The 26,568-nt window shown below is 46.6% G+C and overlaps 1 protein-coding gene, 1 non-coding gene and 1 pseudogene across 2 annotated transcripts in view; 2 read left to right on the top strand and 1 right to left on the bottom strand.

Moving 5' to 3' along the window:
- The first annotated feature begins 6,233 nt into the window (after positions 1-6,233).
- IL16 (interleukin 16) overlaps positions 6,234-26,568 on the top strand; it is a 126,140-nt gene continuing 105,805 nt past the window's right edge. Inside the window, exons 1-2 of the mRNA XM_081550369.1 lie at positions 6,234-6,396; positions 21,767-21,897. Coding sequence (XP_081406495.1) covers positions 21,858-21,897 — 40 coding nt within the window. The 5' untranslated portion in view covers positions 6,234-6,396; positions 21,767-21,857. The remainder of the gene's footprint in view (positions 6,397-21,766; positions 21,898-26,568) is intronic.
- LOC145529758 (COMM domain-containing protein 6 pseudogene) lies at positions 7,866-8,114 on the bottom strand (annotated as a pseudogene).
- Positions 20,461-20,533, top strand: TRNAG-CCC (transfer RNA glycine (anticodon CCC)). Its single transcript has one exon. It is a non-coding gene; the product is annotated as a tRNA-Gly (tRNA).

Genomic DNA, 26,568 nt, shown 5'->3' with positions numbered 1-26,568 from the left:
ATATTTAGTCATGCAGTTTTCCAAAGTGGCCACAAGATGTCAGTGTTAAAAACGCTAACAAGTCGGCTGCTCTGGCTCAGCAGTTGAGCTTAATTTCAAAATACGAGGGAGTTTCCAGCTTTCAAAAATGTACATTTTAAGAGGGGAAAAACCATAAAAGCACTAGAGTTAGGGTATCAGTTCATTTTTTTTCCCTTGTAAAAGAAACGGTGTACTAGGTGAATGTAAAGGCTTCTTTTAAAAAACAGCATTCCAAGGGGTTATGCCAGGGGATGTTCAGGTTTAAATAAGGCCCCTCTGGGACTCTGTATAGACATTCCATCTGAAGTCTGGACTTCTCCCCAGGAAACTGTGCTAAGCACCCAGGCCTGGGACCCTGGGGTCTGAAGCTTCCCTGAGCGACAGCAGTGTGATGTCCAGGCGGTCATTCAAAGCCGTTTCTGCTTCTCTCTGGTCCTCCTCCTTGCCAAGTCTCAGTGTTCTCTAGTGGATTACTGACTTCCTCTCAGATTTGTTTATAAGATTAAATGAATTGACATAATGTATTTTTACAAATGGCAGGAGTCTTATAACTTATAACAAATTATATTACTCACCCTGGGGTCAGACAACTCAGTGAGGAGATTGGTCACTTCAGGCTTCCCAAATGGCTCAGTGATAAAGAGTCTGCCTGCCGGTGCAGGAGACACAGGGTCAACACCTGGGTCAGAAAGATCCTCTGGAAAAGGAAATGGCAATCCACTCCAGTGTTCTTGCCTGGGGAATCCCATGGACAGAGGAGCTTGCCGGGTTACAGTCCATGGGGTCACAAAGAGTCAGACACGACTGAGCACGCACACATGCATTGGTCACTTCTTAGGTGTGTGACCTTGGAAGTCTCTGTACTTCTTTGAGGCTCCATTCACTCATGGGTGAAAGAATGGCTAAAATGTCCCCCATCTCATAGGCTTGCTGTGTGATTGTATATGCTAAGCATCCAGTGTCCCATCCAGTGCCATGTCAGTCATCATACCAATTACCATGGTGGCTTGTGCCTCTCCTGCATCTCTGGGCTCTTTGTGTGCTGCCTGTCATTGCTGCAGCCTCATTTTTAAATATCTGTCTCCTCCACGTGACTGAAGTCTTCAAATACAGAAGCTGCACGTATGCATACGTAATTTTCATCTCTGTATCCTCAGTGTTCATGCTACTAAGATCTTCCTCCCTCTCTTCTCCCCAATTTACAGGTAAATGGGTGAAAACTTGGAGAGGTAAATTGAGTTGCCTGGTGTGCATGCTCAGTCTTCAGTCACTAGGTCATGTCTGACTCCTTGTGACCCCATAGACTGTAGCCCATCAGGCTCCTCTGCCCATGGTATTTCCCAGGCAAGAATACTGGAGTGGGTTGCCATTTCCATCTCTAGAGCTGCCCAGTATTGCACACAAATTGGCATTCCCTCTGCAGAGTACTTGTCTCTCTGAGTTGTCATCATGTGTTTATTTCTCTGTGTGCTTGACTGCAGGCTCCCCAAGGGCAGGAAAACCAATTCAGAGTTGTGTTCCTAGTGTCAGAACATCATCATCATCATAGCTAACATTTATGGATCGTGAGGTGCCAGGCACTGTTCTAAGCACCTCTTCATGTGTTCATCAGTTGAATCCTCATGTATAACTTGTGAGATGGGGACCATCAGCATCTGAATTTACAGGAGGAGAGACAGACAAAGAATGGTTAACTTCCTCGATGCTGTACAGCCAAGTAGGAGGAGAGCCAGGCAGTCTGGACCCAGGGCCAGAGAACAGCATCAGGCCTCTGATGCAGGAGAGGGTTTGATCCCTGGGTCGGGAAGATCTCCTGGAGAAGGAAATGACAACCCACTCCAGAATGCTTACCTGAGAAATCCCATGGACAGAAGAGTCTGGTGGGCTACAGTCCATGGGGTTGCAAAGAGTCGTATATGACTGAGAGATGGAACACACACACATAACTCACTCTGAGGAACGGCCCTAGGTGTACCTTCGAGTTCTGCATTCAGAGCTGCTTTAAAGGTGTCCTCCAAAGGGGGCCAGGAGGACCAAGGCTGCAGGGCACATTTGAATGAGTGAGAGGGTGAGTGTAAGGCTCGCCACTCGAGTTGTTCAGTCCTGGCAGCAGGAAGCAGTGGCGGGGTGTGGAAAAGACTGGGAGCTGCCATGAGCTATGGTGGGACTACAGGGGGACTTTTCTCAGCAGAGGGCAGTGCTCAGTTCCCTGGGCACCCCAGTCTGCCTTGGCATACCTGGGGGTTCAGCCCCCCAGCTGCATCTCACAAGCCTGGAGGGGTAGTATGTGGGCTTCACCTTGGGTACCAGCTCTGGGGATGTGTTGAGTCTCTCTGGAGCCCTGTGCTGAGCAGGATGGGGGATGTGTCCAGTCTCAGTGGAGAGAGCACTACAGATGTCCCAGTCTATGTAGGAGGGCACTGTGGGCCATGCCGGGCAAACCTACCATCTGATAGACCCAAATTCCTGCACCTTCTCCAGGTCTCCAAGAGCAGCCAGGCTGCCTGTTGTTGGGTTGGGGGTTCTGTCGGGGGCACTGAGTGCAATAGGCTGATCCACCCAGGATTCTGCCCCGAACACTGACGCCGAGGGCTCCAAACTCTTAACTCACTGCAGCCAGGTCACACACAGACCCCCACCCCCACCCCATCTCCTCCCCCAGAGGGAGGGAAGACAGTGTCTCCATGGCCGTGTCCCCAGCTGTGGGCCAAAGCCACCTCCCTTCCTCCCCCTGCAGCATCGTCTCTCAGCTCTGTTATTGTTGGCTGGTGTGAACAAGGCTGAACATCTGCCAGACATCTGCTCACGTCTCCTGTGAGTGCTCCCAACAGACGGGCAGGAAGTGGTGCTGCCCTGGACCAAGATGCCAGGGGCGATGTGTGAGCCGCTCCGGGACGCTGCGGCCTGCCTGAGGCTGGGGGGACCCCTGGGGTCTCTGGGAGCTGGCCAGATGGTGGGAGAACTTGGGGGTCTGCGTTCTTTCCCTCTTCCCTGGAAGGGACGGTACTCTGGTCAGTCAGTGGAAGAGAGGTGAGGAGAGGGCATATATGTTAGAAACTGTCTCCGCCATCCTGGGGAGGCAAAGACAAGAGGAACAGGCTTCTACTCCTGGGATGGGTGTGGGAAGGAGAATGGCTTTCTCGGTGCCCCAGGAAATAGACCCTGAGAGAAAGATGTGAGTGCAGGTAGTTTATTTGATGGGAATCTGTTTGAGATGATGGGAAATGAGAGAAGGAAGTTAATAGAAAGTGCTTTATTAAGCAGGTGTCCTTGGGGCACCTAAAACACCATCCATGGAGGAGCCAGAAAGACAGCCTCATCTCCTCTGTGGGAGGTGGGCTCAGGGGGAGATTTCTTCTTCACCTCCTCTCAGCCATTGTGGAGGGCTGCCCTGAGGCCATCAGCTTCCTGACTTTTCTGCCTACAGCGGGAAGTGGGCTGGGAGCAAGCCTGCAGGTGGAGGCGCCTCAGTGCTGGCAGTGGGAAGCCCCCAAGGGGGTGGGCAGGACACAGATGGTCCCTGCCACTAAGGGAGAATGAAGATCAAGGTTGAGGCTAGCTGGGCATTGACGTAGCAGTTGTTCCTCTTCCCTCTCCTCTCTTTTTAAAGTTTTTGTTTTTGTTTTTTTTTTAATATGGATCATTTTAAAAGTCTTTATAGAATTTGTTACAGTATTGCTTCTGTTTTATGTTTCAGTTTTTTTGGTCATGAGGCATGTGGGATCTCAGCTCCCCGACCAGGGTTCGAGCCCACACTCCCTACATTGAAAGGACGAGTCTTAACCACCAGACCACCAAGGAAGAGTCCCCCACCTCTTTTTCTTTCTCATTCTCTCTGCCACTGTCACTGTGAGCTTCCCATCTCCGCCCTCCCTGCTTCTCCCCTCTCTCTCTTGTCATCCCCTCCCCTCTCCCTCTCTCTGTCATCTCTCTGACTCTCACCTTTCTGTTTGTATCCACCTATCCTCTGTTTTACGTATTGTTTATTGTTCAGTCGCTAAGTCGTGTCCACTTCTTTGCGACCCCATGGACTGTGGCACACCAGGCCTCCCTTGTCCCTCTGGCCCAAGTTCATATCCATTGACTTGGTGATTCTATCTAACCATCTCATCCTCTGCCGCCCTCTTCTCCTTCTGCCTTCAGTCTTTCCCAGCATCAGGGTCTTGCCAGCAAGTCGATTGTTTTATTTACATAGCCCTAATCCTGAACAGAGAAGGGATGGGATCGTAAAGGGACTTCATCCTGTCTCCCAAGGGCTGGCCCTTCTTTCTGTTCTAGGAGACTAGGTATTTCCTCCCTATCCCCTGGATGAGTATTCAACAAGTCTCTTCAGTTCTAAAGTGTCCTTTAGCTACTTTGTGTTGCTGAACACTTAAACATGGACTCTAGTTAGCAATTAAAATGTCATTTTTCCCAGGTAATAATCAAATTGTGGACTTAATGGAAAATTGAGCCCGCCTTCCTTCTCCAACTTGGCCCCTTGCTGGCAGGAGGTCCCTTGCTAGGTCTTCTCCCCCATCTTACCTACTGCACTTTCTGACCCTTTTGGGGTAAGAGCTTGGGGGGAGAAAAAGAGATCAGGACATGAGAAAACTTCTTTCCTGATAATAAGTGCTAAGCGACCCAGCTTCTGTGTTCTCCCATTTTGGCTAACGGCCATGATGAGTGTTTTTCTTTTCTTTCTTTCTTCTTTTTTTTTCTGACCACACTGAGAAGCACCTGAAATCTTAGTTCCAGGGATGGAACCCATGCCCCCTGCAGTAAAAGGGTGGAGTTTTAACCCTGGACTGCCAGGGAAGTCCCAGTGAGCATCTGTCTTGAGGATGTTATCTCTGGGCATATCTCCCACTCCTGGGATCTTCTCTAGAGTTTCCCATGGAAGACAAATTCTCTCAGTCCCTGGGAATCCCCCATGTTTCTGAGTCTGTCCTGCTGAGGTCTGTTTACTCTTCCAGGACACCTTCTGGACAGGGCTAAGATGCCCACGTTCTTTCTCTGATGTGATTGGCTTCTGGTTCATAGGATCAGTCACAGATTCTTAGAGTCCCAGCAAATTCTAGGCACACAGACCTGTCCCAGTGCAGCCACCTCTGTTTAGTGGTCATCACAGCCTCCCTTGGCCTTCTAGGCAGAGGTGGTCCCTTTGCTCTCCCCCTAGCACAGCAGATGGTCTTCCCAGGGGGTGCTCGTGGTAAAGAACCCACCTGCCAATGCAGGTAGATGTAAGAGATGCGGATTTGATCCCAGGGTTGGGAAGAGCCCCTGAAGGAGGGCACAAAAACCCACTCCAGTATCCTTGCCTGGAGAATCCCATGGACAGAGGAGCCTGGTGGACTACAGCCCATGGGGTTGCAAAGAGTCAGACATGACTGAAGTGACTTAGCATGCAGACAAATTTAAAGTATTACTACCATATCCCAATGTGACAATTAAATACATAGGACTATTGGGAGAACAGACTCCAGGATTCTTTGGAGATTAGAGAGACTTCTCATAAAACAAGAATTATATATTAACTCATATATATGGAATCTAGAAAAATAGGTACAGATGAACATATTTGAGGGTAGAAATAGAGATGCAGAAGTAGAGAATGAACTTGTGGACACAGCAGGGAAAGGGGAGGGTGGGACGAACTGAGAGAGTGGCGCTGACATATATGCATGGCCATGTGTAAAATAGATAGTTAGTGTAATATAATACAGGGAGCTGCTGTATAATACAGGGAGCTCAGCTCGGTGCTCTGTGATGACCTAGGGGGTGGAATGGGGGTTGGCAGGGAGGCGTAGGAGGGAGGGGATATATGTATTCATATAGCTGATTCATTGTTATACAGCAGGAGCTAACACAACACTGTAAAGCAATTATCTCCAATAAAAAGAATAATAATAAAATAAAAACAGAAAGACTTCTCAGAGGAAAGGCCATCCCAGGAGAAGGAAGGGCCTATACACCCTAGCATCATTTTTTTTCCTTTTATTTAAATCACTTTATTTTTACTTGGTTATCTGGGTGTGGCTTTCAAAACCAAATAAGACATACATTTGTATGATTAACAAAATTATAATGCTCATTAATTCATGGAATATATTCAGAATATATAAGATAAGGCTAACAAAAGTAGATAACTAAAGAATTCATCTATACAATATTAGACAAATAAAACAGGTCAGTGACGACGCTGTATGAAATTATTCTTTCCTGTTTTTCAGAATCCATCTGAGAACATGCTGCCACAAATAGCCTTTTTGCTGCTAATGTCCTTGAACTTGGTTCATGGCGTGTTTTACACTGAACTAACACCTACAGGCATAAAAGGCCCACCATCCAACACCAAGACACAGTTCTTCATCCCTTGTGCCATGAAGAGTAAAGGTAAACTTAACTATATATTTTGCTTGTTTAACTGATGGGTTGTTTCTTTCTATAATCTTTTTTTTTTTTAACTTTTTATTTTGTTTTGGAATATAGCCGATTAACAATGTTGTGATAATTTCAGGGGTAGTGTATCATCTTGAAAGAGATTTTTGAAAGGCCCATACAGAGAATGCAGTTTTCAAAGGATCAAGTCAGCTAAACTATTAAGAACCATATCTCCCAAGTAGCCGAATTACCTATTGATTTAAGTATTTGTAATCTTCTGATTGTTGTTGTTTAGTTGCTCAGTTGTGTCTGACTCTCTATGACCCCAGGGACTGTAGCCCACCAGGCTCCTCTGTCCATGGGATTTGCCAGGCAAGGATACTGGAATAGGTTGCCATTTCCTTCTCCAAGGGTCTTCCCAACCCAAGGATTGAACCTGTGTCTCCTGCATTGGCAGGCAGATTCTTTAACACTAAGTCACGTGGGAAGTCCATATTCTGATTACAAAGTAATAAATACTCAATGTGGAAGACTGAGGAAAAGAAAATGTTTCCCTATTTTTTAGTGTGTTTCCTTAACATATATCTTATTTTTATATTTTTTCCTGTTTGATTTTTTTTTTTTATTACTTAAAAAATGGAAAACCCATGGTGTAATTTTCATTCAGTACTTATCATTTGATCCTTAGGCCATTTTGTTGCAGAAAGTGAAGTTCATTTTTTTTTTTTTAATTAAGTGATAGTTTTTTAATTTTAATTTTTTTTTGGATGTGGACCATTTTTAAAGTCTTTATTGATTTTGTTACAATATTGCTTCTGTTTTATGCTTTGTTTTTTTTTGGCCACAAGGCATGTGGGGTCCTAGCTCCCTGGTCAGGGATCAAACCCACACCCCCTGCAATGAAAGGAGAAGTCCTAACTGGACTACCAGGGAAGTCCCATGAAGTCTATGATTTTAGAACGATGGTAGTGTTTCAGGAAGGAGGACCCCTTCCAGGGCCCGAAACTGGGCTCTTGTCTAACACTCAGAAATGAATTCTCCAAGGAGACACATGTGCTGACAAAGCAAGAGATTTTATTGGGGAAGAACACCCAGGTGGAGAGCAGCAGGAAGGGAACCCAGGAGAACAGCTCTGTCATGTGGCTTGCAGTCTCGGGTTTTATGGTGATGGGATTAGTTTCCGGGTTGTCTTTGGCCAATCATTCTAACTCAAGAGTCCTTCCTGGTGGTGCACGCCTTGTTCAGCCAAGATGAATGCCAGAGAGAAAGATTCTGGGAGGTGGTCAGACATGTGGTGCCTCATTTTGACCTTTTCCGAACTCTTTGGTTGGTGGAGGCTTATTAGTTCCATGTTCCTTACCAGGACCTCCTGTCATAAAACAACTCATGCAAATGGTTACTATGGTGCCTGGCCAGGGTGGGCGGTTTCGATCAGTGTGTTTCCCCTAACAGTAGCAATTCTTCAACCAAGTAATCAGTTTTCACATAGTTTCAATAATTACAGCAACTTCCTTGAACAGTCTATAGAAATTCAGAAAATGTGGAATTGTCATTTCAAAAAAACTTGTTCTTTACTTGACCTCAACGATCTGCCACTTTGAAACATAAGGACACTTAAGTAATCTGCAACTGTCTGAGCTCACAGCCATCCCCAGCTTCCACTGAAAATGTCTGAGCAGGCTGGTGACTGTGGCCTTAGCATCCAGCTGTGGCTTGCTGGACCCCTCCATAGCAGGGTCCAGGGCTTCCATCACCCACTTGGGTGGGAAACCTTAATGTATATTGTATATGCCACAGAATGCAGCCAGATTTATCTATGACTTTATGTGAGCAAGCAAGTGTTAAACCACTGAATTAGGGGGTGCCCATAATACACCCTGGCTTATTCAGACTAATTTAGAAGTTGATAGTAAAAGTAAGATGCTGCTGTTAGAAAAACCTGCAGTGCATTTCGATATATCAGTTAGGTAAATGGCAGTAAGGAAATGGGACTGGAATGCTCAGCCCCTCTTATGCAGTGGTGAAATATTTATGATTAGTCTTCTGTGATCACCTGGAAGGCACATTTGGTTCCTAATGAACTTGTAGCTCTGGGGAAAGTGGTTGGAAAATCGGAATGGTGGTAATCGCATTGGTTGTTGCTGGCTATGTTTAACAAGGTGTTACAAGGAAAAGATGCACACAGAAAAGAATCGACTCATTTCCAAGAGTAATAACAGGGAATGGAGAAAGGCCAGAAATGAAGGTTGGAAAAATGAACCGCCTTGAGATGATAGCGTCAGAAATGGGATTGAGAAAGACTTCAGAGTGGCCAAAGGCAAATTCAGATTCAGGGTGTGGTACCCAGTGCCCTGTCCAGTTGGAAGCAGGGCAAAAATCAAATGAAAGGTGCGGGTCTGACACCTATAATTAAAATTTCCCTCTGGTTTTTATGTCTCAGAGCAAACAGAGGAAGGGTAGGAACTTCACACTTGTGGCTGTAGGTGGCCTGAAGGCAGCCACTGTTGTATTGTGTGAAAGAGGCTTGGGGATGTGAAATAAACAAATACAGCAGCTCTAGGAACCAAGTCTTGAAAGAACAGTGGGTGTGGTTCCTGGAAGATGGAACTGGGAAGTGACGACTGAGTCGTCTGAGAGTCAGACTGCCAAAAAAAAAAGAACCCTGGCCTTAGAAAGCCTGTGATTATTCAAGACTTTTAACCCTCTAAGCATCCTGAAACTCCAACCATGCACAGGCATCAAACAGGCTGAGGAAAGCAGCCCCCAAGGGACACAGGCTTTCCAATGTCTACTGCACAGGTGGCCAAGGAGTCAATGGAAAATGGAGACCTTTCCAAAAGGTGTCCTTGACGAGCAGTAAATAATTGCAGTGCCCTTTGAGAGCACTCAGTCACTCAGTTATGTCCAACTCTTCATGACCCCATGGACTGCAGCACACCGGCCTTTCCTGTCCTTCACTATCTCCCGCAGTTTCTCAAACTCATGTCCATTGAGTCGATGATGCCATCCAACCATCTCATTCTCTGCCATGCCCATTCATTTACAGAGTGTCAGTGTCTGTTTTTGCATTACAGTGGCAGGGTTGAATAGCTGTAGCAGAGACTTCATGGCCCACAAGCCTAACGTATTTACTTTCTGGCCCTGAAGAAGAAGTTTGCCGACTCCTGCTCTAGAAAGATGCTTCTCAGAACTGACAGCAGCCACCTCTGGCTTGATACAAGGACCCGTGTGTCTGCTGGAGATTCTGATCTTTTGAGCCGGGGGCTATAAATCGATGGGGCGATGGGTCATCCCTCGTGGACTGTACATGTTTTCTTTGTGGGAGAAGGGAGAAAAGGAATATTTGGTGACCAGACTGTAGCTGAGACTTTGAGTGGTCACTGAACATCCTTGTGCTCTTTCTAGCTGCCCACCGGTTGGGCATGGTCAGAGGGTAAGTTCTAGACAGTTGATCATGAATGAAAATGACATGTGTCAGGTCTGGCCTGAGGCCTTGAAAAGCCCACATATAAGTCTCTGTGCTCTCTTGTCCTCTGCTCTGGGACTCTGAATTCAACCAGTGTTGAGACGGTGGAGACACAGGAAGGAGACAGCCTGGGTCCCTGAGTCACCACCTGGAAAGGGCTGCCTTGGAGAGTGGCCTGGGTTGCATCAGATTTTGTGCTGATGAGAAGTAAACTTCCGTTGGGATTAAAATGCTGAGAGTTGAGGATTGATTTTGTTATTGCAGCTGAAGCTGATATTCTTTAAGAAAAAAAATTTTTTATTGAATTACAGTTGACATACAACATTAATTTCAGGTGTACAACACAGTGATTCAATAGTTGGATATATTGTGATGCGATCACCACACTAAGTCTAGTTAACATTCATCATCAGGCATAGTTACAGAATTGTTTTTCTTGTGTTGAAAACTTTAAAAATCTATTCTTAGTAACTTTCAAATATGCAAGGCAGTATTATTAACCTTGGGCTTCCCTGGTGGCTCAGAGGTAAAGAATCTGCCTGCCAATGCAGGAGACACGAGTTTGATCCCTCGGTTGGGAAAATCCCCCAGAGAAGGAAATGGCAACCCACTCCAGTATTTTTGCCTGGGAAATTCCATGGACAGAGGAGCCTGGCAGGCTACCGTCCATGAAGTCACAAGGAGTTGGACACGACTAAGCACACTCACACACTTGACTTATTTATAACTGGAAGTTTATATCTCTTAACTCTCTTCACTCATTTTGCCCACACCCCTTCCACCACCCTACCCTGGCTGCCCACCTCTAGCAACCACTAATCTGTTGTCTCTATCTATGAGCTTGGGGGTTCTTTTGTGTTGTTTTTTCAGGTTCCACACATAAGAGAAATCATAGTCTATTTTTCTCTGTCTGACTTCTTTCACTAAGCATCCTGCTCTCAAGGACCATCCATGTTGTCACAAATAGCAAGATTTCATTCTTTTTATGGGTAAATAATATTCCACTGTGTGTGTGTATACATAGCAATAAGTGAGTGAGTAAAAGTTGCTCATTCGAGTCCAACTCTTTGCGACACCATGGATTGTAGCCCACCAGGCTCCTCTGTCCATGAAATTTTCCAGGCAAGAATACTGGAGTGGGTAGCAGTTCCCTTCTCCAGGGGATCTTTCTGACCCAGGGATCGAACCTAGGTCTCCTGCATTGCAGGCAGATTCTTTACCATCTGAGCCACTAGAGAAGCCCCTAAATAAATGAAATATATATGTGTTATATATGTATGTGTGTATATATATATAAACATAAAGTTTTTTTGTCTTTATCCATTCATCCATTGATGGACACCTAGCTTGTTGCCATGTCTTGACTATTGTGAAAAATGCTGGAGTGAACATAGGGGTGTATATATCTTTTCAAACTAGTGTTTCTGTTTTCTTTGGGTAAATATCAGAAGTAGAATTGTTGGATCATGTGGTAGTTCTATTTTTGATTTCTTGAGGAACCTCCATACTGTTTTCCACACTGGCTGCACCAATTTACATTCCCACACATAGTGCACAAGGGTTCCCTTCTCTCCACATCCTCACCAACACCTGCTGCTTCTTATCTTTTTGGTACCAGCCATTCTAACAGATGTGAGGTGACATACTATTGTGGTTTTGATTTGCATTTCTCTCATGATTAGTGGTGTTGAGCATCTTTTCATATACTGAAACTGCTGTTCTGTGTGATAAAATATACATCACACTATGGAATAGTTTAAAGAAAATTGAGTTTACACTTGTATATAATTACTCAGTTATGCAATTTTGTATTTATATAATTAGTAGCTTTGCATGCTATATAAAATAGTCTTTGAAACATAAATTTTAATAACTTTCTAATGCATCATTGATTATTTCTTTGATAATGCATAGAGCTTAAAAAAGCATGGTGAGAAAGACAAGTTCATCCATTGTGCGTAAAAGGGTGCATACATGTGTGCTAAGTTGCTTCAGTGGTGTCCCACTCTTTGTGACCCTATGAACCATAGCCTTCCAGGCTTCCCTGTTCCTGGGATTCTCAAGGTTAAGAATACTGGAATGGGTTGCCCTGCTCTCCTCCAGGGGATCTTCCCAACCCAGGGATCAAACCCGCATCTCTTATGTCTCCTGCATTGGCAGGTGGGTTCTTTACCACTAGCGCCACCTGGGAAGTCCGGTATAAAAGGGTAACTTTGCAATTTTCCTGAAATAAAATTTAACACTATGTGTATTTCCTGTGATCCAGTAATTCTATATCTGGAAACTTATCATCAGGCAATAATAAGAGATGTGGACAAAAACGGATACACAAAGATTTTTGTTTTAGCTTTATAATATCAGAGTTGGAAATCATCTAAAATGTTCAGCAGGAACCAAACAGTTACATCACCGACAGCATCTCTGTGGGCACTGCCTGTTTGTTGATGTGGCTTGTTTAGCATCAGATGCTTGCAGCTTGAGGCACAGAACATATATCTGATCTATAAGTACATATCGGATGCCCCCCTTTCACACTGTACCTCTTCATTCTCTGCTGACTGCTCTACGATTTAGGGATGTGGCTGGCCAAGACTTGTCTCCTTTTCAATTCTCTGGCAACTCATGACTTCTGGCTGCAAAGATTCTTCAGATGGTGTCTTGGACATCAAACAGTGACAGCCCAACATTTGGTTACATAAAGTGCAAATGAATCATGAACACGTGGATTATATTTCCGTTCAAATACACAGGGATTTCAATTTATGGGAAATGGACTGTGGGCTGCACGAATTAGCGCTAGGTTTGGGAAATTGGTTGAAACCCCTGACCAGATCCTCAGTTTAGTTATATCCATCTGCTCTCTCTACCCCCCCACCTGCCCCAATCCCCCTTCTTAGCACCCTAGAAATGACAGCTGTTTCATTCCAGGGGATGCTAAAAGCTAGTCTCTTCTCCAAGAAAGACGGGAGGCCAACTTGATTTGCCAGAGGTTCCTGAAGTTTATTTCTTTTGTCCCAAAGCCAACAACGACTAAACAAAATACAAAACGGACCCTCCCTTCCCCTTGGCTTCTGTGTTGGAACTTTCTTAATTTTTATTTCTCTCTTTAGTTTCTTCTCTGCCTTGATGTTGCATGTCTCTTCCACTGCTGATCCCTTAAATGTTGGAATTTCCTGAGGCTCCCTCCTGAGCCCATTGTCCTTATTGTATTTTGTGCGTGCTCAGATGTGTCCAACTCTGTGCAGTCTCAAGGATCGTAGCACGCCAGGCTCTTCTGTCCATGGGATGTTCCTTGCAAGAATGCTGGAGTGGGTTGCCTTGCCCTCTTCCAGGGGATCTTCCCGACCCAGGGATTGAACCTGTGTCTCTTGTGTCTCCTGCATTGGCAGGTAGGTTCCTTACCACTAGTGCCACCTGGGAAGCCCCAGTTGCTTAGCTGCAAATAGAATCCTGCAGAGAATAAGGACAGCAGCTGATTAAGGTGTGGAGGACAGGGTTTAGGGAGGATCAGAGATTAGAACAGTAGAAGGAAGAGGAAAGGGGATCCATGGCCCTAGAGGAACAGCTGCTGTGTCCCCCACAGACAGCACAGACTCAGAGACAACCACCAAGAGAGCTCCAGGCTGGAAGGGAGGCTGACAGTTCCCTGGTGTTTCTCCTGACTCTGGGGCCAGTGTCAGGGGAAGGAGGTGTGAAGTGGCCTGGGAGTGAGACTGGCTTCAAGATCAAACTTAATGCCATCTCCTCCATGAAGTCTAGTCTAGAACAGGGGTCCTCAACCTCCAGGTCATGGACCAGTGTGTACCTCCTGTCAGATCAGCGGCAGCATTATATTAGAAATAAAGTGCACAACAAATGTAATGTGCTCCGTGTACCCCAATGTTCACATAGCACTATTTGCAACAGCCAGGACGTGGAAGCAACCTAGATGTCCACTGACAGATGACTGAATAAAGAATCTGTGGTATATACACACAATGGAATATTACTGAGGCATAAAAAGGAATGCATTTGAGTCAGTTCAAATAAGGTGGATGAAGCTAGAGCCTATTATCCAGAGTGAAGTAAGCCAGAAATACAAATCTTGTTTGTTAATGCATACATATGGAATACAGAAAGATGGTACTGAAGACTGCTGTCTTCACAGCAGTGAAGGCACAGACATAGAGAACAGACCTGTGCACACAGGTTGAGGGGGGGGAATGAGAGGGAGGGACGAATGGAGAGAGTAGCAGAGAAACATACACATTACCATATATAAAATAGACAGCCAGTTGGAATTTGCTAAATGACACAGGGAGCTCAAACCGGCGCTCTGTGACAACCTAGAGGGGTGCGATGGGGAGGGTGGTGGGAAGGACGTTCAAGAAGGAGGGGACCTATATATACCTATGGCTGATTCATGTTGATGGATGGCAGAAACCAACACAATATTGTAAAGCAGTTATCCTCCAATAAAAAAATTAATTAAAAATATGTAGTGTGCTTGAATCAACCCCAAACCATCCCTGGCATTTTCAGTCTGTGGGAAAACTATCTTCCATGAAATCCATCCCTATCACTGGGGTTCCTGTCCCTCCTTGAGCACGCTCTGGACCCTTAAGCCAGTCCAGTCCTCCCCCACTCTGCATCCTCAGCTCCCCAGTGTCCTCCCACTCTCCCTTTTGGACACTGGACTGGGTCTAGGCTTCACAACTTGGCTCTTGGACTTCCCTTGAGAACAAGCTCTGGCCTTTGGTGCTGCCTCCCTGTACTTCAGACTGCCTCAGAGAGGATGCCTGGCCTCGGGTGGACCCTGGGCCTCTTTTGAGTTGGCATCCATCCAGGCACATCCAGTTCCCCCTGGAGAGGTGGGATTCAGACAGTGGTCCTTTGTCTCCCTGGCTTAGCACTCAGTCTCCATTTCAGCATCCTGCTGAGCCTCTCCCAGGTCTCCCAGCTGGACCAGTGAGTAATCTCTCCACGGCAAGACTGAACTCACACGACCTTCCAAATAGTGGGCTTGTTACCTATCCATCACCTCCAGGGAGAGCAAAGACAGGACACCCTAAGGCTTACCATGAGACTTTCATGTTTGTTTTGATTCCCAAGTCATCTCTGTGCCCCACTGGGTCGCCTGATGCTTCCTGCATCCCTGCCTGGGCTGGCGCTGCCATTTCTGTCCTTGCTCCCTGTGCTGCAGCACAAGCCTGGCTGAAGCTCATGGTCAGCCAGCCAGGGGGTGGCCTCTAGAATCTGTGGACAACTTATTAGTTCCTTCCCTACCTTCTTGTCTAGGTTGGAGGAGGTAACCAAGCTTTTTTTTTTTTTTTTAATTTTATTGGAGTGTAGTTGCTTCACGGTATTGTATTAGTTTCTGCTATTCTGCAAAATGAATCAGCTATGTAGTAGTTTAGTTACTAAGTTGTGTCCGACTCTTTGTGACCCCATGGAATGTAGCCCGCCAGGTTCCTCTGCCCATGGGAATTCCCAGGCAGGAATGCTGGAATGGGTTGCCATTTCCTCCTCCAGAGGATCTTGCTGAGTCAAGGATTGAATGTGTCTCCTGCGTTGGCAGGAGTGTTCTTTACCACTGAGACACCTGGGAAACCCCATATTCTCTTCTATTCTGTGATTATAATTGAGATTGTGTCATTTGACCCTGTCTCCACTCACTTGGGTTAGGGGTGTCTTCAGAGAGGAAGGAGCTGTCGTTGTTCAGTCGCTGAGTCATGTCAGACTCTTTGTGACCCCATGGACTGCAGCACACCAGGCCTCCCTGTCCCTCACCATCTCCCAGAGTTTGCCCAAGTTCATGTCCAATGAATCAATGATGCCATCCAACCATCTCATCCTCTGTTGTCCCCTTCTCCTCCTGCCCTCAGTCTTTCCCAGCATCAGGGTCTTTTTCAATGAGTTGGCTGTTCACATCAGGTGGCCAAAGCATTGGAGCTTCAGCTTCAGAATCAGTCCTTCCAGTGAATATTCAGGGTTGATTTCCTTTAGGATTGACTGTTTTGATCTCCTTGCCTTCCAGGGGACTCTCAAGAGTCTTCTCCAGCACCATGGTTCGAAAGTATCAATTCTTCGGCACTCTGCCTTCTTTATTGTCCAGCTCTAACATCCGTACATATACAAACTTGTTCCTTTTGGAAAAGTAGGAAATGCAGAGAAAAAGAAATGAAAAGCACCTATAATCTCTCACTAGCCAGAGATAACCTCTGTTTATATTGTGGCATGTACTATCAATAATAATCTGTTTTCAGAAAAAAATATGCAATTTTCCATATTTCTCTGTTATTGAACTTAACTCTTTAACCCCCATTTTTCTGGACAGTGGGTTTTTAAAAATATTTATTTATCTGGCTGCACTGGGTCTTAGTTGCAGCACTCGGGACTTTCAGCTGCAGCATGTGGGATCTAGTTCCCCAACCAGGGACTGAACCCAGGCCCCTGGCATTGGGAGTGTGGCGTCTTCGACACTGGACCACCAGGCAAGTCCTGAAGATGGAAAATGGATTTTGCTAATCCAAAGCCAATTCAGTCATTCCTGGTTTACTCCCGATCTTAGTCAGGTCTTCTCTGGGTTCCTGCTCAGCCAGTTGAGGGTCTCCCTGCCTGGTTGTTATGTGAGATGGTGGCACTGGGGATGGGATGCGGAGCCTGCGGTCCCCTCTTTGAGGCATTCTCTGTAGAGGGAGCTGCCAGCCTCTCCTTTGTCCAAGAGGTTCCATCCCCTTCGTGTTAGCCACCCAGGGATCTGATTCTCTCACCACAAAGGTCACCCTGCTTCATCCACATCCAGCCATCCGGGGCTCCTGGGTCAGCTGGGGCCTTCAGGTATTTTGGGCATCTCTTCCAAGTTCACCTCTTCAGGGAACTTTCAGCTCCTCTCTCCCACCCTACCTCCACCCTCCCATGGGAACTCAAGGGATTGTTCCAGGATCTTGGTCTAACCTTCCCACGTGGACATTTCCAATCCGAGTTGGCTCAGGACACTCAAATGAGGCTCTTTCCTCCCACTATGTCAGGCAGAAAGTGGGACCTAGGTTTCTGTGTTATGTCTTATCCTCAGTATGTACTATCTGCATGTCTTGGTGCCAACCACAAAGGGGCAGAAGTAAGGAATTCCTCTGCAGGCATGTGTTCTTTGAAACTCATCTTCCCTTCAGTTGGGCAGACTTTTATCTTCTTTCAAATAAGAAAATAGCCTCTCTTATATCATCAAGTGTTTTCCCCAAATCTGTGGGTTTATGGTATAAATTTTGTGCTCTGTATCCTCCAGGCTTTGCTCTTTGTAGTCCAGGCCAAGCTTTCATCATTGAAGAAACAAAACAAAATACACACAGATTCAAATGTGTCAGTGTCCTATTGCTGCGGTAACAAATTGCCACAAAATGAGTAGCTTTAAACAATACATAGTGGGACTTCCCTGGTGGTCCAGTGGTTGAGACTCTGCCTGCCAATGGAGGGGACATGGATTCGATCCCTGCTCCGGGAAGATCCCATGTGCCACAGGGTAACTAAGCCCGTGCACCACAGCTACTGAGCACGTGCTCTAGAGTCTGTGAGCCATAAGTACTGAAGCCTGCACGCCCTAGAGCCCATGCTCTACAATAAGAGAAGCCACTGCAGTGAGAAGCCTGAGCACTGCAACTAGAGGGTAGCCCTTGCTCATTGCAACTAGAGAAAGCTCACGTGCAGTAGGGAAGACCCAGCACAGCCATAAATAAATAAATTGATTAAAAAATACCAGCACAAACTGTCTTAGAGTGCTGGAAGTCAAAAGTCCAAATTGGGTCTCCACGGGCTAGAATGAAAAGTGTTGGCAGAGTTAGCATTCTTATCTGGACACTGGAGGGGAGAATCCTTTCTCTTGCTTTTGCTGGCTCCTGGAGGCCGTCTCCACCCTTGGCTTATGGCCCCCATCTGCATCATCAAAGACAGCAGTGTCACTTCTTCAAGACTCTCTCTAAGTCTGACCTCCTCTTCTGCCTCCCTCTCCCACTTTTAAGGACACTTCCGACTTTATTGGGCCCACCTGGGCCATCCAGGATAATCCCTTTATTTTATTTTAATTGTTGGAATATAGTTGCTGTACATTGTTGTGTTAGTTTCTGCTGTACCACAGAGTGAATCAGCTATATGTGTGTGTGTGTGTGTATGTATACACACACACACACATATATATGTATCTTCCCCCTCTTGAGCCTCCCTCCCACACTGTCCATCCCACCCCTCTAGGTCATCACAGAGCAATGAGCTGAGCTCCCTGTGTTATACAGCAGCTTCCTACCAGCCATCTATTTTACACATGGTAGTGTATAAAGGTCAATGTTACTCTCTCAGTTTGTCCCACTATTTTAAAATCAGCTGATTAGCAAAGTTATCCCCTCTTGCATGTAACATAGCATGTTCACAGGTCCCTGAAAACAGCATGTGGACACCTTTGGAGGGACCACTCTTCTGCCTACTAATCAAATAATAATTCCTTTGTCTAAGGCTTAATTCATATGATCAAGAGCTATGACCTTCAGAAGTGGTCATAGTGGACCTTCTTTGTTACTGATTTAACAAAGTTTACTTTGGAGCCTCAAAGCCAGTGATTTGACTCAAATTTTTTTTTTTAATTTAGAAATGTTTCCATCATCCTATAAGTGTCATGAATTGAAAGCTATTGCTATTCTTTGACTTGTGAGAATAACCTAATGGATATTGGAAAACTTAATGGATACTGGGAAGCCCATGAAGAAAAAAAAAATCCCTCAATTTTTTTTTTTTGCCCATGCCATGACATGTGTGATCTTAGTTCTTCAACCAGGATGGAATCTGTGGACCCTGCAGTGGGAGGAGAGAATCTTAACCACTGAACCACCAGGGAAGTCCCCCCCAAATCCCTCAATTGTACTTCTCCAAATTTAATCTTGCTTCGTGCATATGGATCACACTACACACTGTGTGTTTGTTACCTGATTTAATTTGCTTAGTGATGTAATACATTTCTGACAATGTTGTTGTTTAGTCACTCAGTTGTGTCCGACTCTTTTGCGAGCCCATGGACTGTAGCCCACCAGGCTCCTCTGTCCATGGAATTCTCCAGGCAAGAATACTGGAGCGGGATGCCATGTCCTTCTCCAGGGGATCTTCCCGATCCAGGGATCGAACCCAACTCTCTTGTCACTAGCAGGTGGGTTCATTACCCCTGAGACACCAGGAAAGCCCTTCTATGACAATGAATCTTTATTACATCATTTTAATTTCTGCAGAGTATTCCCCTGTCTAGCTGGCTTCCCATTGTTGATGCACCTGGGTACCACTAGAATGCAAGGCCAGTGTCTGGCCCTCGTGGTTCTCTGTGCATAGAGTACCTGCAGTATGCTGCAGGTCTACAGCCCGGGCAGTCAGTTGGTTACTACAAGCAAGGTAGAGCAGGCAGCAGGAAGTGCCAGCCCTGGATCCCAACCCTCATCCTGGGAGAAGGATGACCCTCGGGGAGCTGTTCTGACTCCAGGTGCTGACAGCAGAGTTTTTTTTTCTTTTTTCCCCCCCTGCACCCTGCAGCACTGCCCAGAGAAATGATTATTTAAGGAAGGTGGGAGGTGGGAAGGTGGCGGAAAGGTGGAGTGGTTACAGTGACCTGGAGGTGGTTTAATTGAGTGATGGTGATTCAAGACTGTGAACCGCGGTGCTGAGTGAAGTTAGACAGAGAAGGAGGAATATTGTTTGACATCCCTTATGGGCAGAATCTTTAAAAAGAGGTGATAAGAATGAACTTATTTACAAAACAGACTCACAGAGAAGGATCTTATGGTTGCCAGAGGGAAGGATATGGGGAAGGGATAGTCAGGGAGTTTGGGATGGACATGTGCAGACTGCTATATTTAAAATGGATAACCAACAAGGACCTACTGTACAGCACAGGGAACTCTGCTCAATGTTATACGGCAGCCTGGATGGGAGGGGAGTTTGGGGGAGAGTGCTGTTGCTGCTGCTAAGTCACTTCAGTGGTGTCTGACTCTGTGGGACCCCATAGACGGCAGCCCACCAGGCCCCGCTGTCCCTGGGATTCTCCAGGCAAGAACACTGGAGTGGGTTGCCATTTCCTTCTCCAACGCATGAAAGTGAAAAGTGAAAGTGAAGTCGCCCAGTCGTGTCTGACTCTTAGCGACCCCATGGACTGCAGCCTACCAGGGTCCTCCATCCAGGAGGACCTGGATGATATTCTTGCCTGGAGAATTCCATGGACAGAGGAGCCTGGTGGGCTACAGTCCATGGGCTCGCAAAAGAGTCGGACACAACTGAGTGACTAAACAACAACATTGTCAGAAATGTATTACATCACTAAGCAAATTAAATCAGGTAACAAACACACAGTGTGTAGTGTGATCCATATGCACGAAGCAAGATTAAATTTGGAGAAGTACAATTGAGGAAAGTGGGTCCTCCCACTTTCCAGGCAAGAGTACTGGAGTGGGGTGCCATTGTCTTCTCCGTGGGGGAGAATGGATACATGTATATGTAAGGCTGAGTCCCTTTGCTGTTCACCTGAAACTATCACAGCATTATTAATTGGCTACGCCCCAATAAAAAATTTGAAAAGTTTTATTTAAAAAAGGCTATGAACAGGGACTTCCCTGGTGGTCCAGTGGTTAAGACTCTGCGCTCCCAAGGCAGGGGGCCCAGGTTTGATCCCTGGTCAGGGAACTAGATCCCTCATGCAACTAAGACCTGGTGCAGCCAAATAAATAAATATTTCTAAAGACTATGAATGGTGGGAGTGACATCGGTCATGGGGCCAGAGGCATCCATGGCAGGGGCCCATCCCTAGAAGACCTGGGCCGCTTGGCAGGTGACAGGTAACCCAGAAACTGACTCAGGGTCTGTCACTCCTGCTTCCATGGTGGCTTTTTCTCTATCAAACATAGCAGGATTTTACTTGCGTCTGCTGTCACATTGCCATGTCCTGAAAACCATCACATTCTTCCCCAGCTTTCCGGCCCCAACTCTTTGCCCACTTACTGTATATTCTTTTGGTCTTTCTGGTGGGGGGAATCCAAGGATTTCTTTAACCCAGCAATCAAATCGGTCATTTAAAATAATAGTATGCCTTGTCCAAGTCTAAAAATAGATCCTTCAGGGTATGGGAAGGCTAACAAGGGGAAGTTGGGCAGAGAACGCTGCGAGCGTTTCGGAGCCCAGTTCCCCAGGGCTTGTGTCCACTTTTCTTTCATCCCTCCTCCTCTTGACATGGGCGGGAGTCAGGCCGCCTTCTGTTTGTCTTGATTCAAGTCAGCCTCCACCTTCCCCCGAGCCCAACTGCCCTTCGCAGGACACAGACTGCATTCACCCCGCCTCACTCCACCCCAGCCCCGCGCGAATTTTATGAAAGCCGTTTTCACTGGGATTCAACAGGCGCTGTGTGTGTGTGTGGCGTGTGTGAAGGAGAAAATGAATCACTTCGACTTTGGGCAAGGACTGGAGGTGTCGTGTTTGTCCCTTGCAATGACATAAACACACCAGAACTCATTAAAAAGAAAAAAAAAAAGATTGAGGGTGGGAAGTGGGGGGGGGGACCGACTCCAGCTCTTGGGATGATCTGAAAAGTTCAGCACGTTTTCCATACATTAACCTCAGACAGCATCGTGTTCTGCCCGCTCGCAACGACTCCCAGTCCAAGAGAGAGTTTGAGGTTTTACATTTCTGTTTGTGGTACAGGAAAAGGCTTGTGATCCGAGGGCTTGATTCAGTGAAATTACATCGCCTTCTACACATTCGCTTCACAAGGAGGGCAGGAGTTGGAAGCGACTGTTTGGAGACGTTAAAGATTTGCTGGCAGAGGGAAAGGGATTTTTTTTCCTCCCTCCCTGCCGGCGGGGGGAAAAACAGTTCTAACGAGGAGTTACTTTGTAATTTTAACTCCCATTCAAATACTCCCAGCCCTAGAAGCTGCTGTTGATCCCCCAAGACTTCTTGATCCAGACCCAGAGGGACCAGTCACGGCTCTCCCACAACCTCAGAGCCCCCCGACATGAGTTTGCAGAAGAGGGTCTTCCCACGAAAGGAGAATGGTGAGTGGGGCTGAATCACGGGGAGGTGGAGATGGAGGGTTTGACTTTTTCTTTTTGACACTCTCCCAGAGGGGTGGAAGCATAGAAAAGCATTGTTGTGGTTATACTGTGTTGTGTGTGTGTGTGTGTGTGTGTGCGCGCGCCCGTGTGTGGTACAGTCCCTCCCTGTCTGTCTGCGTTGTCCTCGCGGAGGCTGGCTGAATGCTCACTAGGCTGCTTGTCAGAAGGGTGAAGGGTGGGCTTTATTGTAGGACCCCCCCACCAAAGGGGATGAGAGAAAGCCCTGGCTAGGGCAGCCGGTTTCTACCTGCCCTTTCTTCCTCTGTGAGGGGTCCTGGCAACTCTCAGGGGCAGGGGCGTCGATGTGTAAACGTCCAAAGTTGTCAGGGTCCCCACGGCTGTGCTCCACTTCTAACAGGATGCAGAACAGGAGGGGGCGCTGCTCAGCGTCTGTGGGAGACAGGAGGGCAGGTCTCTGGAGCAGGGACCCATTCTGAGCCTTCTCGGATCTAAGTGCTGGGAGGGGCGCCAGGTACTCGGGCCAGACTCCCTGCCTTGCTGCAGGTACAGCCTCTGCAATGGATCAGATGGTTTCTTATAACAACCTCCTTCTTTCACTCCGGAAACATAAACAAACAGGCATCAGGGGAAAGGATTTTAACCCCTCAGCCCAGCTTTTAAAGTCAACACTGGCAAAGCTTCAGCTCTGTTGTAACTTTGGCAGAAGAGAATAAACACGTGGTTTTCTTTTAAAAAAGAGAGAGAAGCAAGTCGAAGGCACATTTCTGACTTTTCTAGCTCCAGGAAGATACAGCCAAGAGGCTGGAACCCTGAGATCCATTTGGTTAGGTTCTATCAAAGTGTCTCTGAATTCAGAAGAAAGGCAGTGGAACATAAGGACCGAGACCCCAGGGCTGCGGGGTCTGGCTGCTGAGATGGAACCTTAGCTGAGATGAATGGGCTAGTTGGTTTGGGGAAAGGTAATTAACCTCTCGGGGCTTCCCTGTTGGCTCGGTGGTAAAGAATCTGCTTGCCAGTTCAGGAGACACGAGTTTGATCTCCCTGGTTCAGGAAGATCCCCTGGAAGAGGGCATGACTAACCACTCCATTATTCTTGCCTGGAAAATCCCACAGACAGAAGAGCCTGGCGGGCTACAGTTCATGGGGTTGCAAAGAGTTGGACATGACTGAGCGAATAACACTTCACCCCACCACCAATTTTCTATTTGTCCATCTACAGAGAGTGCAGTTGCTTTTTCATACACTTGGAATTCATTCTCAACAGATTATTTAGCGCAGTCTCTGCTTCAGGCACTGTGCTGGGCTCTGAGGATCTACTGGGAAACTGGAAGGAAAAAATCACATACACACATCAATATGATGACAAGAGGATTCGTCGCTATGAGAGGCTTTTGCTGGGGAACTGGCCTAGTCTGGTGGTCAGGGCGGGCCAGTTGAGTTGTGTGTGGAGCTTCGGGAGTTAGGTTGGGTGCAGAGGTAGAGAAGCAATGAGAAATGAACTGTCTCAGATCTTATGAGCTTAACCTTGCCTCTGTGAGCTTCGTAAACATCTGTCCATCCAGTCTGCTTTCCTCATAGCATCTTTCAAAAACTCATCCTGGTGGGACTTCCCTGGTGGTCCAGTGGCTGACTATCCACCTTGTAATGTGGGGGACACGGGTTCAATCCCTGGTCCGGGAAGATCCCACATGCCTTGAGGCAACTAAGCCCTCAAGTCACAACAAAAGATCTTGCATGCTGCAACTAAGACCGAGGCAGTCAAATAAATTAAAAAAAAATTTTTTTAAAAAGCATCCTGGTGACTTGTCAGTGCAGGGAAAAAAGAGGCTTTGCTGGTGGGGCCAGGCCTCAAGAGCCCTTCTCTCTGTGTGTCAGCCCGTTATCTCTCTTCCCCACATCTGCTGGCCAACCCTGGAGGGGGCCTCTTGGAAATCTCTCTGTAAATACCAGCACCTCCCTCCACCTGGGGGCTTTTAGCACAGGCGCTGATTTAGGACCCTGATGGACATGGACTCACTGGATTTTCCCCTGCATCCCTATAAGGCGATGTGTGCATTAGTCACTCAGTCATGTCTGACTCTCTGCAACCCCATGGACTGTAGCGCACCAGATTCCTCTGTCCATGGAATTCTCCAGGCAAGAATACTGGAGTGGGTTGCCATGCCGTTCTCCAGGAGATCTTCCCGACCCAGGGATCAAATCCAGGTCTCCCATATTGCAGGCTGATTCTTTACAGTCTAAGCCACCAGGGAAAGCCTTGTCTTTATTGTAAGGTGAGCAGAATGGGGCCTGGGGAGCTTATCCAAACGGTGGGCAGCAGGACTGAGGTTTGAACCCAGGCAGCTCTGTTTCATGCTAAAGTGTGAATTCTTAGCATGTGGCTGAAAATAACTACAGCGATCCTTAGACACATAACAGACCAATTGCCATGCTGATGTTTCTACTTCAAGTTAGGCTTCTCGGTTCCTGTGAAGTTATCAGAACCATCACCATTATGGCCTCAGAAAATCACATCAGGGACACAGTTGATTTCATACCTCCCCCAGTTATCAACTTAGCTTGCTTTCAATTGTGTTATTTCCAAAATATTATTATCAAAAATGTTCAAACATATAGGAAAGTGGAAAGATCTGTAGTCAACAAGCATATACCCACTATTTGATTCTACAAGCAACATTTTTTTGCCTTGTTACGTGACTATCCATCCCACCAACCCTCTATCCACCCATACATCCGTCTTATTTTTTTTAATTTTTTAAAATATATTCATTTATTTGACTGCACTGGGTTGCTGTTGCTGTGCATAGGCCTTCTCTAGTGGTGAGTGGGGGCTACTCTCTAGCTGTGCACAGGCTTCTTCTTGCAGTGGCTTCTCTCGTTGCAGAGCACGGGCTCTAGGACACATGGGCTCAGTAGTTGTGGTGCATGGGCTTAGTTGCCCGTCAGTACGTGGGATCTTCCAGACCAGGGATGGAACTAATGTCCCCTGCCTTGCAAGGTGGATTCTTAACCACTGGACCACCAGGGAAGTTCCCATCTTATATTTTTAATACATTTCCAAATAAGTTTCAAGCACCCCTACAATTCACTTCTAAACACTTCAGCATATATATAATGAAAACAAGCTCAGTATTTGGTGACTATTCTTCTTTCAGGTAAAGTTTACACCGTGAAATGTAAGTACCATTCAATTAATTTTGAAAAAGAGATACACCTGACAAACTTAGCTTCTTAGGAACATTACTCTCACCCCAGAAGGCTCTCCCATGTCCTTTCTCAGTTGCTTTCAGTTTTTACTAATATTAATAATATATTATGTGCCACTAGATGTAAAGACCTAATTTAATAAAATACAGTGAGAATTGGACCATAAAGAAGGCTGAGAGCCGAAGAACTGATGCTTTTGAATTGTGTTGCTGCGAAGATTCTCGAGAGTCCCTTGGACGTCAAAGAGAGCATACCAGTCAATTCTAAAAGAAATCAACCCTGAATAGTCATTGGAAGGACTGATGCTGAAGCTGAAGCTCCAATACTTTGGCCACCTGATGTGATGAGCCAACTCATTAGAAAAGATCCTGATGCTGGGGAAGATTGGGGGCTGGAGGAGAAGAGGATGACAGAGGATGAGATGGTTGGATGCATCACCGACTCAACAGACATGAGTTTGAGCAAACTCCAGGAGATAGTGAAGAGCAGGGAATCCTGGTGTGCTGCCGTCCATGGGGTGGCAGAGTCAGACATGATTGAGAGACTGAACAACAGCAATAAAGTACAGCACTGCTTCATCCGATGCTGGCCTTATGGGCAGAGCCCATGGTGGCAAAAGTGCCCAGCTCTGCTGGGTAGACCTCACAGTGAGTTCAAGTGCAGATTTTGGCTGGGGTTTGGGGTGAAGGGAGCAGCATCAAGCAGATGGTTTTGGGGGGCAGAGGAGAAGCAGGTACAGATAATGGTGCGGGCTGGGTGTAGGGTTGGAGTGGGGCTCTGGGGTCTGACAGTGAGGTTAAGAATAGGCCAGGATGGAGGAGACAGAGCAGGTGCCCTTCATGGGAACTGGACACTTGAGTGGCAAAGAGAACCATGTCAAGGCTCTGTATATACTCATGTGTCCCAGGGCCTCACGTGGGGTCCCCTCAGAGGGTCCCCTCGCCAAGCTTTTTTCACAAGAGATGCCCTGTATATCCTGCTGCAGATCAGGCTGGTCCAGGAATTGGAGCCAGTGCGAGCATCTGTCCTTGGGAAGATGAACAAGGAAGCAGCCAGAATGGGTATCACACCATGTAGGGTGTATACATTTCAACGCCTGAATGGCTGAGATGGTATGAGATGAAAACGGACTTCTGGCTCCTGCACCCTGCCTTCTGTCCTGGTCGAAGATGGCATCTAGGGTACCATAGGCGGAGTGCTGCCAGAGGAAGGCAACACTGATGCTTCTTGAAACAGCACCACGCGTTAGGCAGTGAGAACCTTCTTATTGAAATCTTTTTTGAAAATTTATTTTTATTTATTATAGCTGTGCTGGGTATTCATTGCTGTGCAGGCTTTTCTCTAGTTGCAGTGAGCGCCAGCCTCTAGTCATTGCAGTGTGAGGGCTTCTCATTGTGGTTGCTTTGCTTGTGGAGCATGGGCTCTAGACACACAGGCTCTAGA

The sequence above is a fragment of the Giraffa tippelskirchi genome, chromosome 12 (assembly GCF_054371585.1).
Source record: "Giraffa tippelskirchi isolate mGirTip1 chromosome 12, T2T-mGirTip1v1.2.pri, whole genome shotgun sequence".
Lineage (NCBI taxonomy): Eukaryota > Metazoa > Chordata > Mammalia > Artiodactyla > Giraffidae > Giraffa > Giraffa tippelskirchi.
This window is presented reverse-complemented; position numbering and strand designations above follow the sequence as displayed.